General features: G+C 39.9%; 2 protein-coding genes, 1 long non-coding RNA gene and 6 other non-coding genes across 10 annotated transcripts; 1 reads left to right on the forward strand and 8 right to left on the reverse strand.

Annotated features, from left to right (window-relative positions):
• Positions 1-618: 618 nt before the first annotated feature.
• Positions 619-7,912, reverse strand: batf2 (basic leucine zipper ATF-like transcription factor 2). The gene is made up of 3 exons (XM_029526617.1): positions 7,548-7,912; positions 6,507-6,626; positions 619-3,596 (listed from the first exon to the last, which is right to left on the reverse strand). Exons 1-3 carry the CDS (start codon positions 7,635-7,637, stop codon positions 2,496-2,498), a joined length of 1,311 nt encoding a protein of 436 aa, XP_029382477.1. The 5' UTR covers positions 7,638-7,912; the 3' UTR covers positions 619-2,495.
• A 1,011-nt stretch (positions 7,913-8,923) lies between these two features.
• Positions 8,924-11,539, forward strand: arl2 (ADP-ribosylation factor-like 2). 2 transcript variants are annotated; one of them, XM_029526346.1, is made up of 5 exons: positions 8,924-9,121; positions 9,426-9,536; positions 10,175-10,337; positions 11,037-11,117; positions 11,244-11,539. In XM_029526346.1, exons 1-5 carry the CDS (start codon positions 9,057-9,059, stop codon positions 11,376-11,378), a joined length of 555 nt encoding a protein of 184 aa, XP_029382206.1. In that variant the 5' UTR covers positions 8,924-9,056; the 3' UTR covers positions 11,379-11,539. The 2 variants fall into 2 exon arrangements, with proteins under 2 accessions (XP_029382206.1, XP_029382207.1); XM_029526347.1 differs by lacking the exon at positions 11,037-11,117.
• A 623-nt stretch (positions 11,540-12,162) lies between these two features.
• Positions 12,163-16,059, reverse strand: LOC115059038 (uncharacterized). Its single transcript, XR_003842146.1, has 13 exons — positions 16,023-16,059; positions 15,444-15,477; positions 15,153-15,185; positions 14,752-14,802; positions 14,522-14,579; positions 14,300-14,340; positions 13,939-13,988; positions 13,566-13,612; positions 13,326-13,377; positions 12,960-13,007; positions 12,737-12,778; positions 12,469-12,523; positions 12,163-12,298 (listed from the first exon to the last, which is right to left on the reverse strand). It is a non-coding gene; the product is annotated as an uncharacterized LOC115059038 (long non-coding RNA).
• Positions 12,364-12,438, reverse strand: LOC115059344 (small nucleolar RNA SNORD31). The gene has a single exon (XR_003842201.1). It is a non-coding gene; the product is annotated as a small nucleolar RNA SNORD31 (small nucleolar RNA).
• LOC115059340 (small nucleolar RNA SNORD31) lies at positions 12,599-12,673 on the reverse strand. The gene has a single exon (XR_003842198.1). It is a non-coding gene; the product is annotated as a small nucleolar RNA SNORD31 (small nucleolar RNA).
• LOC115059341 (small nucleolar RNA SNORD31) lies at positions 12,844-12,917 on the reverse strand. The gene has a single exon (XR_003842199.1). It is a non-coding gene; the product is annotated as a small nucleolar RNA SNORD31 (small nucleolar RNA).
• LOC115059345 (small nucleolar RNA SNORD22) lies at positions 13,145-13,270 on the reverse strand. The gene has a single exon (XR_003842202.1). It is a non-coding gene; the product is annotated as a small nucleolar RNA SNORD22 (small nucleolar RNA).
• Positions 13,448-13,517, reverse strand: LOC115059339 (small nucleolar RNA SNORD30). The gene has a single exon (XR_003842197.1). It is a non-coding gene; the product is annotated as a small nucleolar RNA SNORD30 (small nucleolar RNA).
• On the reverse strand, positions 13,800-13,864 carry LOC115059338 (small nucleolar RNA SNORD29). Its single transcript, XR_003842196.1, has one exon. It is a non-coding gene; the product is annotated as a small nucleolar RNA SNORD29 (small nucleolar RNA).
• Positions 16,060-16,533: the final 474 nt, after the last annotated feature.

The following is a 16,533-nucleotide window of genomic DNA, read 5'->3' on the forward strand; positions in this document are numbered from 1 at the left end:
ATTAATTAATTCTGACTTGGTGATGTGGCTGGAAGAAAAGTCAGGAGATTAGTCATTTCATTTCTCCCTGAAGGTCCAAATGAAAGTGTGTGATAAATGTCATTGTAATCCTTCATGTGGCAGTTGAGACATTTCACTCAAAGGCACAAAGGTCAAACTCAGAGTGGTTACTGAAAGAAAGTCAGTCATCAAATAGTTGTTAACATATTTCAGCTGTCTATGTGCAAGCAACAATGCATAATATTGTGATAATTGCATTTTACATTATGATAAAATGCTGTAAACAGTGTTGAATGATGCCACTTGTAGCCGCAAGCTAATGGTAATATTAACGGGCATATCTGACCAAATGAGACAGTAGCAACAAAACTTTGCAGTCAAGTGTCTATATTATTGCTAATGGATTCAATGTATGTCATTTTTAAGAAGAATAATGTTTTTAATCTTCCAATAATTACACAGCTACTTCTAAGTGTAGTCCAGTGCATGACATATTAGAATAAACTCATGTATTACAGCTATAACAGATTTGCAAATTGAACAAAAGTGAGAAAATGTTGTAATAAAACATTTTATTTGTAATTAACTTTGTATAGCAATTATCATTGTGGCATAAATATATTAATCTAATGCATGATAAATACCAAATAGTTCAAATTTACACACAATCCCAATATCTCAGTGTAAAAGGTATGCTTCTGTTTCCTATTTTGAGATATTCTCTATAAAGCAGAATAATTGAATAAATCATCAAAAAAAAAACCTTTATCACTGAAATACAATCACAGTTCAGCAGCACAGCAAAAAAAAAAAGAAAGAAGAAAAGTCATGATCCACTTCCTCATCACAGTGAAGTTACTACACCAGATTTTAGCAGCCTCTCTTCGTCCGCGACATAAAGTCAAGAGCAAAATGAATGATCTCTATTCTAGTAACAGGCGATGAGTACAACAAGAGATATATTTAGAAGTGAAAAAAAAAAAACAAAACTATTTATCACATAGGTTTACACCCCTAGGGGTGAAAATGTTATTTTAACCAAATCTTTCTTTAACCCCATCACCACCACCGTGCCTAATGAAGCCGCTCCTGACAACCTCCTCACCTCATGCTGTTGTTTACTCCTACAGCCTGGAATATTACAGGCCTGTTGGGGGTTTGAGACCTGTGGAAACAGCCCTGGTGACAGACTGGTGAAACTCAAGCTTTATACCCAATCTCTTACACACACCTGTCTGGCTTTGGTCACATTGCCGAGTGATACAATTTAGGATTAAGCCACCAAAATTAAAATAATGCCGGAATTTGACCACTAGGGGAGCATGGTGGGTCATAACAATCTCCATTGTTATCAAGTTACGACAATATTTATGGGATAACATGTACTTTGACACCAGATAAGAGAAAAATACTACAAATATCAAAACTCTTTATCGTAATAATAACACAAGCAAATGAAAGCAAACTGATAAAGAATTATCTTTTTTTCTTGGATTCAAATATTGCAAGGCAAAAATTATTAATCTGTGCATTTGATAAATACTTAATTATTTGAATAAAAACTTAATGCAATCAGTATAGCAACATGTGATGCAATGTGCTGGCTGTTGTTCACTGTTCATTGTCGTACAGTAACACTGCATTTCGAGAGCAGACTATTACTTCTCCTTTTAACCTTTCCATGACTTTGCAAGGAAGCACTCACTCCAACTAGTATAAAATTAGAAGTCAAAAGCTGACGCATTTTTCAAAAATAACTGGCTATGAGTAACTGAATATGATTTTCCCAAGTTTAAAAATATGAAAAAGGTCCATTGCAACAACGACAGTTTGCACTGTAGATCAGTTAATGTACAAAGTTTTCCACAATAGCCTTTAGCAGCTGAAGGAAAGAAGTAAAACAAATATGCAACCCAAGGCGCTGTAGCATTAGCTTACTTTCACAAAGATGACTGCTTTCTTTTTCTGTTTTGAAATGAAAACACCAACAATTTCAGACATCGGCGTCAGTTTATGAATCATGGGGACAGTTACTCAGCTGTATGATGTGTTCGGGTCGGGCTGAATTTATACCAGAAAGGCTGTGCTACAAACAGGAGGCACAAGGTATGGAAAATTATTTCACCACATATGAAGGGTGCTTTAAAACAGCCAATAGCTTTGCATTATGGGAAATATAGGATTCACCATTATTGGAACTTAATTCATACTAGGAACTAAATGTTAGGATATTTGAACCTCTGCTGCTTCAGTATTGGCACTGTTCTGTCTCTTAACCTTATAAAAGTGCAATTACTAAAGTACTGGAGTTTCCCTTGAAAGTGAACCAAAAAAAAACAAAAAAAACAGACATTTGTTTGGCCCTTGATCTCATTTTTCCATGAATAGGGTCCAACTGGATGAGAAATGTGAAAATCTGTTTTGCATTTTAGAGTTGTTGCTAGAAAAAATATCAATTTAAAAGGGCCATTTTAGACCCAAGAATACATGTAGTGCTACTGATTGCTCGTCCCATTTAGGATCCAATCATTGACCTCCAGGAATTCAGACAGAGAAAGTTCATTTGTTGAATCACTAGACAATGGAAGCGAGGAGGGAGGCTGACGGATAAAATCATCAGAGCTGTTGGAGGTAGTTGGAGAGATGTTCAAAGGGCTAGGGATAGTGAGGAGGGAGAGAAGAGATGTATGATGAGGTGTCATTTGTTGGCTGTAACTTGGCTTAAAGACAAAGGCGGGCGTAAGAGTAGGCTCCAAATTCACCTGAGGCGAATCTGTCAAGGCGACTGGAGTAGGAGCTTGAGGGCGTGATGATGAAATAGAAGACAGAGAACTTGACCTGTTTGGTCTTTCACTGAACTGATCTGGATTACAATGTGGCACATTCGTGACATACCCTTGTGTTAACTGACTTTGATCAATGGGCGGCGTTGACGTTTGTTTCATTAAAAACTCTTCCAATATGTCAGAATGACAAGAATTGAAACATGGATTTGCTGACACAGTAGAACTTGGGTATCCAGACTGCGCCTGAGCAGCTGTTGTGAGCGAGTTGGAGGGTTTACAGGCTGAAACAAAGTTGGTGTGCACTGGTGTAACATTGCTTGGCCATGAGTTGATTGTCGACTTTTCGCTAAATAAAGAGTGAGGAGCTGAGAAAGTACAAAATGAACCTGAATAAGGAGCAGTCACAGGGCTGGAGGACGAGGCAATGACACATTCAGTTGATGAGCCAGAGGAAAAGGCTAATGCTGTATTTGTTGGAGCAGAAGCTGAAGGTGGAAGGTCTGTGTTTTCCGCACAGTCAAGGGTTTTAAGACCCATGCTGGAGGTTGGAGAGGTAGAGATTGAAGTATTTGTATCCAAAGTGGGGCTTATGGTCTGCGGAACAACTTTGGAAGAGCTGGAGGAGGTCTGACTTTCAGTCAAATGGGAATCTGAGAGGCGTCTTTTTCGGCTGGTGCTGGATCCAGAAGCTCTGAGGAGGCAATAAGGTTCATGATTCACCAGAGCTGTCGTATAGCATTGGAGCTCTTTCTTCAATGAAGTAATCTCTTTTTGAAGGTTCGAGTTTATCCTCTCGAGAGACTGAAGCTCCTGAGGAGAAGATGATGGAGGATAAAAGAAAAGCGAAATTAGATTAATCGAAAGAAAAAGAGATAAACAATGGAGATGAACATGAAAGGGCAAATAGTTCATGTGAAGCTGAGTCAGGTATATCCTTGCTATCTCTTAGCCTGGCACTCATCAGCCATAAAAACAAATTACCACCATACTTCAAAAGATAAATAATTAACTCAATCACATCCCACCCACATAATATGACACCAGGCCAGAAGTGTGCTGCAATAAAACACTAAAGCCAGGCAGTTTCTAGAGCTCTATTCTTTGGGTTTATCTATCAACTAAACTTCTGCTTTTATCACCTCATTATGCTTCAGTTCAGTTCTGAAAACACTTATCCTCCACAACAGCTCGGTACATCAATGACCACAAGGGCACACTTGAATAGTATTCAAGAAAACTGTCTCTCTCCTCTGGAAGATTCAAGTCCTACATAATTCCCCACGGGTTACTAAGGAGCCTCTCTGGTGACATCCAATAAGAAAAACTAAATGTGAAGCCACAAGATTGTTATTGTGCACATTTTCATCCAGAGACTGTTGCTTAATAGTCTGAACAATAATCCATTGAAAGAATCCTTTAAACATTAGAGGAAATGATTTTATGGAGGTTTGAATATGAGAAAATTCAAAATTCAAGTGCCGGGACACACTGTACAGAATGATTCATGAAAAAGTCTCAAGGTATATAACGTCATGATCGTCCTGAACGATTTAGAGCAGCCTAGCATTTCATCATGATGCTTACAATGATACAGTGTCACTTGGCATGTTATTGAAACAGTCTCGTTTTTTTGTTGTTTTTTTTTTTAAATACATCTCTTCTAGTTCCTCCCAAGAACCGGCTCTGGCGTTCATCCAGGATTCATTGAGCCGTCTTTATAGATGTGGACTGAAACACATGACTTCCCCAGATCAGCATGTCTCCTGCAGTGAAGCTCATGTAGTTTAAGCAGCTGAATTAATTGTCTTTTGCTAAGACTCACTCCATGCCAGACTGTGAGTAATTTAGGTCAGTGGTCCCCAACCCCCAGGCCGCAGACCGTTACCAGTCCGTGGCGTGCGGCCCGTTTTGAACCGGACCGCACAGAAAGAATAAATAACTTACATTATTTATTATCTGAATGTGAACTATGTTTTATTTTGAAAAATGACCGAATTCTCTCCATTACATCAGTCAAATGATATGTTACCGCTAAAATTAAACCCACAAGCTAGCAAAATTATTAAAATAGGACAGTTTCTTTGTGAAGGGGAAAAGGCCCAGTGAGGAGACAGAAAAAGAGCCTGAGAAAGCTGCATTTAGGTTCAGGGTTAGGGGTCATATTATGTTGGTGCAATGTTACGAGGACGCTGCTAATAAAGTTGCATACGAGTGCATTGTGATTTCATTCCAATATGAAGATAAAATTAAATCATAAACAAATACAAAATTGTCCATGTTAAACCAACAACCTACTCCATACAGTCTTTGCATGAAAATGACAATCACTATCTCGTGGCCATGCGTTATTTTTTATTTCTGTTATTGAAAGTCACCAAAGGAGCTCCGAAGGTTACTCCACTTTTGTGTGACTTTGTTTTTAAGGTCAAAAAGTCAGAGTCAAAGCAGGGGTGACACGCAGCTGTGTAACACAACTGAACCTTTGAACCATTCACTGCTGACACAGACTGTGCTTTTTTTTCGGTTAAACTTCTCACAACTGAGTGTTCAAAATTAACCTGGAGGAGAAACACAGAGAGCAAAACTGGCAGAAGAAGAATCAGAAAGTGAAAGTTTGAATTCCCTTCTGCCAAGACACACACACCCATGTACTTTTTCTGTAAACCTTTACAGTTAGAACAGGGTGGATGTCACATAAGTGTAATAAGGGTAAAAGGGAGACGTGTTCAACCACAAGACTAGATGCAGCACAGTTTATGCGCATTTGTGGGTCTTGGCATATTAAACATTGACAATATTAAATGTGACAGTTAAAATTATTCAATTTTCATTTTTGTTATGAACATTTGGAAAACCACAAACTTAAAACATTATCATATTTATCGAAACCTGTTGGAAAGAAAATTTCACATCCTGTCCAGCATTATGTGCATTTTTACAGTTTCTATTGTTTAGTCTTGTGCAATGCGATCAAAATCACTTTTTTACCTCTTAACGTACCATTAAATACAGTGCTATAGTCGGTTAGCTTAGCTTAGCATCGTGAGTAGAAACAACTGTGTTTGAGAGGTCGCAAAATCTTACTTTAGATTTACTATTACTACATACTTTATATTTTACTTAACCTGTTTCTTTATGCTAACCAACCTAACTAGCAGCTGCCTTTGGCTCTCAAACAGACATATTATTTTCTTATTAAACTGCCTGCAACAAAAGTACATATGTGTGTTTTAACAAACTGTCAAATGATTCTTTAAATATGATCATTAAATCTCCTCATCAGAAGCTAAAATAAGGCATGGGGGTTATATATTTTGGCACAGAGTCATCTCTGTTTTAAACCTGAAGGGTAGCCTTGTTTCTTTCAACCATACATTTGTAGAATGACTTTATTTTTCTTAAAGGAAAAAAGATTGCTGATTGTGTGTGTGTGTGTGTGTGGGGGGGGGGGGGGGGGGGGGGGGTATTTCAGGGCAGGGAGGAATGAGAGGGCTGGCGACCAATGGGAGCGCAAACCAGAGGGAGTGATAGCCCTTCTGCTAAAGCAGGCTATTTACAAGAAACGGCTGAGAGCATGCTGCCAGATTACACAAGAGACACACACAGTCACTGGTTGCGTGCGTGTGCGTGTGAGACGTGGGATTGAGAGCCATGGTCACAGGATGTTGGTATAAGGAAAGACAGAAGGAAAAAAAGTGAAAGAAAGTGCATGTTACAGACCTCATGAAGTTGGTCTGCTCTCTCAGTTTGTTTTTGGCGGGTCTTTCTTGCCGCATCTCTGTTCTTCTCTCTTCTTTTTTTCCCTGTACTATCCAACTGATGTCCCTCTCCTTCCCTCTCCTGAAAAGGGGAACACACTGTGTTGGTCCTAATCATGACAGTACACATTTACTTATCAAGTGATATCCTTTTAGGAGCACATTATTACACAAAACAGACATCAATCATTTGTTACTATTGCAGTATGTTTTCAAAAATGTATAGGTTCACATGATCATAAGGCAAACCTATCACATGCATTACCATGGGGCCATTTCAAATAGGTCAATAAACAACTAATAGTTCAGGATCTGGATGGAGAGGAAGTTACAGCGCGTGATGTTTCATTCAGGAGCAAAGTTTCTAATCAAAGTTGATCAAAGTTGATAAAGCAGTTTGACAACCAATAAATAAAGATTAGATATATATATATATATATCTAATCTTTAGATATTTTCTCCCAGATCCAATCTTTGTCATATCAAATGAAGATAAGATTAAATATTGCTAATCTTAAAGACTGCTCTTGCAAAAATAACAGATCGTATACACAGATTCAGAAGAAAGAGAATAGAAGTGCAGGATATTTTCTACTGTTAATTTGTGATTACATGGAATATAATGTACATATGGAATAAATATGGAATATAATACAATATAATATGAGATTGTGGTGGCGGAGTACATTGCTGTTTGTGTACATTCAATGATTCCTCATAGAACTTCACTTCTGTTGGTCCAGCTAGAAGGATTTGGCTTTTACAAACACTTTACAAAATGATTTGCAAAAGACAAAGAGGGACAGTGACAGCTGCCCAATAAATAAAAAATGCCCAAAATAGAGACATAAACCCAAGAAATAAATGGATAAAAAATTATTAAATTGTTGGTTAGTTCAACCTTTTTAAACATTAATATTTAACAGTAGACATTCAGAGATTTTGGCACGATCTAATGTGATTGATTGAATGTTAAAGAAGAACGGGAGAGAGAATAATTTACCAGTTCAGCCGCGTTGCTGGTGTAATCTTCAACTGACAGGGAGCCGGGGCTGTCGGGGTCGCACCCGGTGTCCATGAACAACGGGGACATGCCCCCCCCGCCTCCTCCTCCTCCCCCCTGGTCAGTCGGATGGTGGACAGCTTGACTCTTCTCACACCGACACGGATGGATCTTCACCCAGTCCGGATCATCCGTGCATCTATACTTTGCATCTGTGGATTCGCAGAGGTGACGACTCCTGCAACCTGCACTGAACCTTCAATGACCCGGGATGAAACTGTGTGTAAGCTGAAGGACATGCACACTCCGGGCTGCACACTGATGTCTGCGGTTGCTTGGTGACTTGTTGATTCACTAAGTGTTGCCTGAAATGAAGCAATGAACCGCCGTGTCCGTCGCGTTTTGTGCGCTGGGGGCTTGGCACCACAGAGCCGATGATGCAACATGTTGCCCCGATTGCTTTCAGTTTCTCTTTATTTTAAACTGACCCATTGAGAGTTAGAGGCGGTGTGGCTGTGCTGCATTCAAGTACAGTATGTTATTTGTAAAATCTCTTCACATGCACCCGGTGACAACAGTAGTAGTAGTATTGCAGTCTTTGATATTCCAGGTACACAGGTAGCCTACATTATCCCATAAGGATCCAAAAGCAATGTTTTCCGATTATCAGTGGGAATCCAGCTGTAGTATAAATACAGAGGGGATATTTTCGGTAGCACTAGAAGGCATCAGAAGAAATGAATGGATAAACGTAGTTTGGGACAGGAGGAGCCGTGGGTTAATATGACCATGTTAGGAGAGCCGGTACACCCCTTCACGTGCAGGGATTTTCCTGGAGCACTCCTGCCAGGAAATGCATGGGCGGACTCTCTGACAGCAACCAACAGCTTTTACCAGCAATCCCCGGGAAATAACGCCACCACAGACACACTTTGACCAACCGCTTTGTGGGATGTTTGTCTAGCTGCTTTTCATTTAAAGTAGGGGATGGAGTCTTACTAAGATGATCTGGTGAATAATTGAATCTGTCTGTGTGGACAGAACGTATTGAGGTTCAGGGAAAGGTTAGGGTAAATATTTTCAGACTGTTTGATGAAAAAGAAAATTTCTTGTGTGTATATTCTAGACTATTCATATCCTATAATACTAATTATTTATGTTCTACATTCTGTATACTTTTGGAAGTAGGCTCTGATAGAACAGGACCTTTCCACACTGCACATGCGCATTCCCACAGCACACATTCAGGCAGCGCCTCTCGTTCAGCGTGGCCGCACCTTAGAATCGACCAATCAACGAGCTCCAAACGTTTCCCAAAGCCAATCAGCGTTCGCCCGTCACCAAAGAGACCAATCGGTGGCTACGTAAGGCGGGTTTAGAATTAGGATCGCTTCCTAGCTGGCAATGCTCTTTTCCAATGCCAAATGTAATATATAAAAATATATATAAATATATATGTATATATATATATTCTCTTAAATAACAGCAGCCGGACGGAACAGGACTGAGATGGGCCTGCTGACAATTTTAAAGAAGATGAAGCAGAAGGAACGGGAGATGAGGCTGCTGATGTTGTATCCTTTCTGTAACAGTTTACTAGCTTAGCTGCGAACAAAACAGCATCCGTGTATTATTATGATAACAGTTGCGTCTATTGGATGAAAAACACGGCCGGTTGTTAATCTCAGAGAGGTTTTTTTTGTTGTTGTAAGCATCGGGGTTTGTGCGAGTTAAGTTTCCTTTTGGAGCAGTTCGTGCTGTCTCATGCTACATTGCTAGCTATGAAGCACTAAGACAAGCGAGTAAATGGCTGTTAAGCTGTCGCTATCTAGCAGCTGCGTGGTCAGGTGAGTTTGCTCTTTAACCTGGTTCGTGCAGAGGTCTGGACAACGCGGGAAAGACGACCATCCTGAAGAAGTTTAACGGAGAGGACGTGAGCACCATCTCCCCAACCCTGGGCTTCAACATCCAGACACTGGAGCACAGAGGGTAACGTTACATTACTGAGGCCACCATCATTCATCAATGCATGAGCGTCCATGCTACATAGTTTCTCTCAAGGGCCGACATCTATGAGTATGAGTATGAGTCTAATTCATACATTTATTCTTGAAACTGGCCAGTTACCTGCTGCATTTTCATATGCTAAATCGCCTGCTCTGAAAAAGGTCTGTACGTTAAACATATTGTCTCATATTAATATTGGTGCAGTTTTTATGTTATGAAATCACAATGCTGTCTTCGTTCCTCATATAACCCAAAAGATACAGGACTGTGCTTAATGCGTTAAAAGTAGAATGTATCATTCAGGTGACTAAATACAAAGTGAAGCAAAAGTTAAATAAATAAAAACGATATATATTTGGCGTTTGACTTACCTTTAGCTAGTTCGTTTGAAGCATTTGGAAGATGGGCTACAGTTCTTCTTCTGTGGTTTTTGGTTGATTCAAAGCTTTGTGTCTCTTAATGTGATTGCAGACTGACTCCATCATGTTAACATAAGGTCTGTCGTAGGACTTCTGTCTTTGAACACAGTTCTAGTTTGTTTTTGCACTGTGGGTTGGCAAAGGTATCTGTTATTCGTTTGAAGAATGTTTTTCCCCATGTTCTTCTCTCCGTGCTTCTAGGTTTAAATTGAACATTTGGGATGTAGGAGGTCAGAAGTCGCTGCGTTCCTACTGGAGGAACTACTTTGAGAGCACAGATGGGCTGGTGTGGGTGGTGGACAGTGCAGACAGGCTCAGAATGGAGGACTGCAGACAGGAACTCAGTGCACTGCTGCTGGAGGAGGTAAACTGAACTACACACGCTGCAGATATAGCAGGGTAGCTGCACTTTATCAAGAGGATCATGGAGAAGTTTTTGTATGCCTGCTGCAGACAGCAACATTGTATCTGTCAGATGTTTGGAGATATTAGTTGGCTGGAATGTCAATTTACAAAGTCTCAATTTTGGTGAAGATTTGAGTGAATTTGTGAATATCTTTTACCATTCATTAATGTCTGCCAGTGTTCTCCTGATTATCTGGGTCCCAACATGGGCAATTGCCCCAGACTTTCAGCCATATGGCCCCCACACAGACAGACTGAATATCCCTTTTACTTATTTCAAATAAAAATCCAATCAGTGTCTGGGCCCTGACCTCCTGCACCTGTGCAGAGGTCATGTTAATTGATCATTACAAGGAAAAACATTGATTTTATTTGATATCAGAGACATGAGATTGGCAGCCACTCACTTATCCTTGAGATTATCCTGGTGGTTGGTCAGTAGCATGTAGTCAGCCTTCCCTGCAAATTCTGTGATCATTGCTGTATTAGTAGACAAAGATTTAACACAGAATATCATGTTTAACTGCATGTTTGATTTAAGCACAAGCAGAAACTGTGAAATCCTAAGTGTTCTATGGTCACTTTAACAAGTGTCAAGTTGCCATCTGCACAGTTTATTTCGTGTATCTCTATGTAACATGGTGTTTCTTCCCTACAGAGGTTAGCTGGAGCAACATTACTGGTTTTTGCCAACAAGCAAGATTTACCAGGAGCCCTGTCCCAAGAAGCCATACGAGAGGTGGGATTTACTTACTGTGCAAGGATTTGTTTCTGAATGTAATGGATTGGAGCCTTAATAGCACCAGCTTGAATTCTTATTCTACTTGAGTTATCTTGATGTCCTACCATTTGTTTGCTCCTGCAGGCCTTGGCTCTGGAGCAAATTAAAAGTCATCACTGGTGTATAATCAGCTGCAGTGCAGTAACAGGAGAGAACTTGTTATCTGGAGTGGACTGGCTATTAGATGATATTGCTGCAAGGATCTTCACTGCTGACTGAATGCGTTTTGTTCTTTGATTTATAAACCACAACACTGCAGCCTGATGTGGTACAAATCCAGGCTCATTATTGGACTATAGAGATGAACTGTTTAAAAGAAAAAAAAAGCAGCTACAAGTATTTCCTGTGCCACCTGCAGTTGTACCTGTCTGCATCACCAAGCACCTCAATCACATTTTAATGCTTTTCATCTCATGTTAAGTTTAGTCAGGTGTGTGACAACCCATGAGAATTTCTGAAATACAGCCAGGAATTTCTTTCTGTAACTATATGGAATGGTGGTTAACTGGCTCATGTTTCCTAATAAATGCTTTATACAAAACTATTGCTGTTGTGAGTTGAAGGAGCATTGTCACTGTAGATGAAGTGTTATGTAATCTACAACGGGGGCTTGCTTTTAGTGGTTACTTATGACAAACATGACATTTAACTGTGCGAGAGCTCACGTATTGGCTTAAAAAGTTGATTTTGCAATTTTTCCATTAGGTATGCTGAAACAGTTTCCTTTGTTCCAATACCTATTTGGCCTATTTTAGAGGCTAGCCAGCAGAGTTGCTTTTAAGCATCAAGTACTGACCCCATCTACACTGCGTCCCCTTGATTTGAAATACTTTCAACATCCCTATATAAATGCACATATTGTGGGTACGGATAAGATCTTATACTGTTAATCCTGGCCAGCTCAATTTAGAAAGTCATTTGAAATCCAGTTTCACACATTTAGTGTTTCACCTTGCCCCAAACTGAAAGGATGAGCAGATTTAAACAAAGTAAAACCACACAATCACTTAAACTGACTTTTATTTCACATTCCCAGTTCTCAAACCAACAGAGGGCTCAATTAGCCTCAGATTTTAGTGTCCAACAACAGGAAGCAGCAGTCTGAGAAATACAGTCGCTTCCAAGTTCTGTCCCCAAATCTGCAAAACAAAGGACATGTTTTAGAAATGGCATAAGCACCTCATGCATAACTGATGTTATGTAGTTTTGATCAGAGGGAATACCAATCAGTCAAGAATTCTCAGACTGGGGCAGTAATAAGCAACTCATCACTTCTACAATCATCATCAATCAAAGGCCTGACTCTTACCATACACTGCAGAAATGTAGACAATGCTCCCAGTTGGAATTTGTTCAATGCTGACCTGTAAGAGGAAACACTTCATATTAAAGGGGGGGAGAAAAAGAAAGAAGGAAAAAAGAAACTGCAGTCTTAAGCCTTGTGATCAGAGGGGATACCAATCAGTCATGAATTCTCAGACTGGGGCGGTAAAAAAAAGCTCATCACTTCAGTTTTGTGGGACAACTATGAACTGTTTGAACTCCTAATTTTTACTGGTCTTTAAACTGATGTTTACCTGCAGCACAGTCCCAGGTGTCAAGTCACAGCATCTCCAGACCTGCAGCAAGTGAAACACGTCACTCATCCTCATTTCATTAATGTGAATATTCACCCCCCAACTCAGGTAATCAGAGGGGATACCAATCAGTCATGAATTCTCAGACTGGGGCGGTAATAGAAAAATCATCACATTTACTTGACAATCACCATCAGCAGGGGTGGGGAATAAATAAACCTACCTCAAACCTGGGACAATCTGATCAAGCCTATTGATATCCAGCTCAGTCCTAATGGGAGAGTGGGGAAGGAGATAAGGTTACATTTAGTCAAAATTACAAATGATGCTGTAAAACTTTAGTCATTTTGACTACATGTAGCTTTTTTTAATACAAGATTGATTTAAACCATTCAGGTGTGGCACATTTCCATTCAGACTGTTGGTAACCCCAACGGGTCTTCCCCTTATTGCCAAGGCAACACCAGTGGGTTCACCTTTTCAGGTCTGGCATTTACACAAGGCGTAAGACATTTGCAGGTGTCATCATTAAGGAACCTGACTGTTTTAAAGACTAATGAAACCTGATTGTACTGATGGGAAGCCTCACCTGGACTGACACCAAGGGGAGTGTTCTCTTCTAATCCGCTAACACCATGTCCCTGTAACAGGGAAGATATTGTTTAGTCACAGCACAAAAATTGGAAGGGTGTACATCAACCATTGACCTTCAGATATCAGAGATTCCATTTCTCAACAGGAGTTCAGACGAACGAGATTCCAAATATATCTCATCATTTCCAACAGGTCTAGGAATAAAAGCTATTGTTGACACAGTAGGGAATTTTACCTTAAATTTGCTCTGGCATCATGATGGCCATTATGTAGCTGAACCACCTGGAGACAAAACAAAGTTTATTTACCACACATTGTAACACTAATGTGTATGTTTCTAAACAGACCAATTAAGACCAAGAAGCTTAGTCTTACAATTAGAGTGGTAATTCAAATTGGATTCCAGCGGATTTTATAGTACCTTTAGTTTAAAATGCAAACAAATTTATGAGCAAATGTTATGAATGCAGTTGCTCAGATGTTCGTGTCGTTTCACATTGGTTCAAAGTGAGCTAAGTTTCATCATCATTGGAACTGCATTGAGAAGATGCTTAGTCATCTTTCCAAAAAAAAAAAAAAAAAAAAAAGCCAGGGTACAGAAAACATACCACAAGTCTTCTAATGGACCCCTGCCTCTTCAAGTATCCACGCCAAGGTCCTGCATAAGAAAGTGGCTCTTTAGTAGGTCAACAGTCCTTTCGTGTTTATTACTAAGTGAAACGTTTGATCAGGGCTTTGGTGACAAGCTGCCATGTGACATTAGTCGTCCAGGTGTTTAATGGGTGATACCCATTTCATCCTTTCAAACTATTAGAAATACCTCTCCTTTGAATTAGCTGACATTTCAGTGTACCGACAGGTTGATCCAGTCACAATTTTACTTTGCCTATTTTGAGAGCTTCTTACTTTAGCTATTGGAAAGGCATTTCTAGACATTACACTCAAACGAAAGCGCATGTTCGGACTTACATGTTGAGATGTAGGAGGAGCAGCTTAAATTTCTCAAACCCCTGACGAGCAAAGAAACAGTATCAAAACATGTTCAAATAGTAAAATTTTTTTTAAAAACAATGTAACTAGAGGTAATCAGATTATAGAATGACATCACTAGATTCAGACATATGCTTGTCATGTAATCATCAAGTTTATACCTCAATACTGAATAAACTGAATATAATATTGTCGACTTACCTCAGTGTCTCAACTGCGTTTACACGTTCAGATTTAACGGCTCAAACTTGCACACCACCTAACGAGTGAACAAAGTGAGTCAAATGCTTAGACATTTAAGTTTCTCTATCATTCCAAATGGAGGTATTCAGATTATAGGATGACATCACTGGATTCAGGCATATGCTTGCCATTTATTTTAAACCATGTCTATACAACAAGAGTGATTTAATTTTGAATAGTCTTCTCACCTCAAGGTACTGCCCATCTGCTCTGCTGCAAGTAAAGTACTTCAAGACACCCTAGGAAGAGCAAGCAGAGGTTAATCAACCGGTAAATCTATGCATCAGCATAGGCCTGTATGAAATACTTAAGCCAAGCACCATATCTGTGGTTTAACAAAGTCAAGTAGTCCAAACGGTTTTTATTATAGATAATGTTTAACAGAAGTGACCTACAGGTCTTGTGAGTTTAACAACCACAGTTTTATTTCAGCTTCACATAGGAACACGTGCTGCTCAGAATCTGGTAAAGAGGTTTCTTCAAAGGCTGATTCAGTAAGAGAGAGTTCAGGGATTCATCACAGCAGTACAGTTCAACAACCACGGGTCAATGAAAGCCAACTGATCTACAATGAAACTACTCCAATTACCTGCTGCAGATGACTTCGCCTCTCTCTTCACACCTGAAGACAGAAAAAAAAAATGAGCATTTCATTGGCTGTACATGCCTCATGTGTACACGCTTGATGGGAGCTTCATGCTACTCAGTATTTTAAGAGATTTAAGTATCCTCAATCAATATTCAGTGAGAGAGTTCAAATAAGACATCATCGTAGCACGATGCTTCGAGATCTGGACCATCTATTCAAGCTACAGTGACTTTATTTACATTTAACCCAATGGCACGTACAATTGAGCAGCAAACACGTGCTAGCCTTTACCTTGGTAGCTAGCAGCTCGTAGATCTCCCTCCATCTAGAAAAGTAAAGAGCAGACATGTTCGCATTAGCAGGCTGCAGCTAACACTGGCCTCTGCTCAACACGTGTCTGCGCCATGCAGCGCGGTGACCTGATTGTTACATTTACAAACATCTCCCATCAGAATAATATAGTACAATCACAGTCATTCAGGACAGGTCTGTGAAAATTATCATCATGGAGAGACGCTGTTAGCATCCGCGCCTAGCAGGCAGCCGGCCCTCACTAAAGAACCAGTTCTCCTTCAACTATCCAACAAATGCAACAAAAATCATTTACAAAACGTGTGTTGAGTTGTGTTGCCAAATCATCAGATGGTTTAAATTTGCGTGGGTGACGGATGAGCACGGATTGACCCCAGGTTGGTGCTGCAACCAAACTCTGCAGGAAGCTAGCTTTAGCTTTACGTGAGAGTAGCAGTCAACTTCTCCTGTGAAATGTCCCGTGCTAGTTAAATAATTAGCTCATAGAAATAAGTGTTGTTGATCTAATCGTGGAGTTTGCAAATGAATGAGCGTTAACAAAACAGCGTGAGATCTTACCTCGCTCAGATGAAAGAAGGAAATGGAAGGAGACGCGGGTCCGTCTGGTTTTTATGTCCCGCCTGCTGACTCCGCCCTTCCGGCAGCCCAGGGTGAGGACAACGGTGACGCGTCCGTGAGCGCGTCCGTGTTTTTCCGCATGAATGAAACCTGCAAGAAAACGATTTCAATCAGTTAAACACACTGTCTGAGCACCGAGGACTTTGTTAAAAGTACACTTTATCATTGACTTCCGTTAAGAAAAAGGAGCATTTATTTTTCACATCCACCAGATGGCAGCCACGCTGTTATAAAACGTCATTCCCGCATGCAGCCTCTTAAAACTGGACCATTCACGTTCATTCAAGTTGGACCTTATTACAGCGAAGAACATGAATAATATTTTCTATATAAAAAAATCTAAATATATTTTCTTTAAAGTTAAGTGCTTCATCGCAAACAAGTAAACACAAGCTTGCACACACAAAAAAAATACAGTTACACACTTACTTTATTTTATCAACTTTTTTTA

This window comes from Echeneis naucrates, chromosome 18 (assembly GCF_900963305.1).
Source record: "Echeneis naucrates chromosome 18, fEcheNa1.1, whole genome shotgun sequence".
NCBI classification, from domain to species: domain Eukaryota; kingdom Metazoa; phylum Chordata; class Actinopteri; order Carangiformes; family Echeneidae; genus Echeneis; species Echeneis naucrates.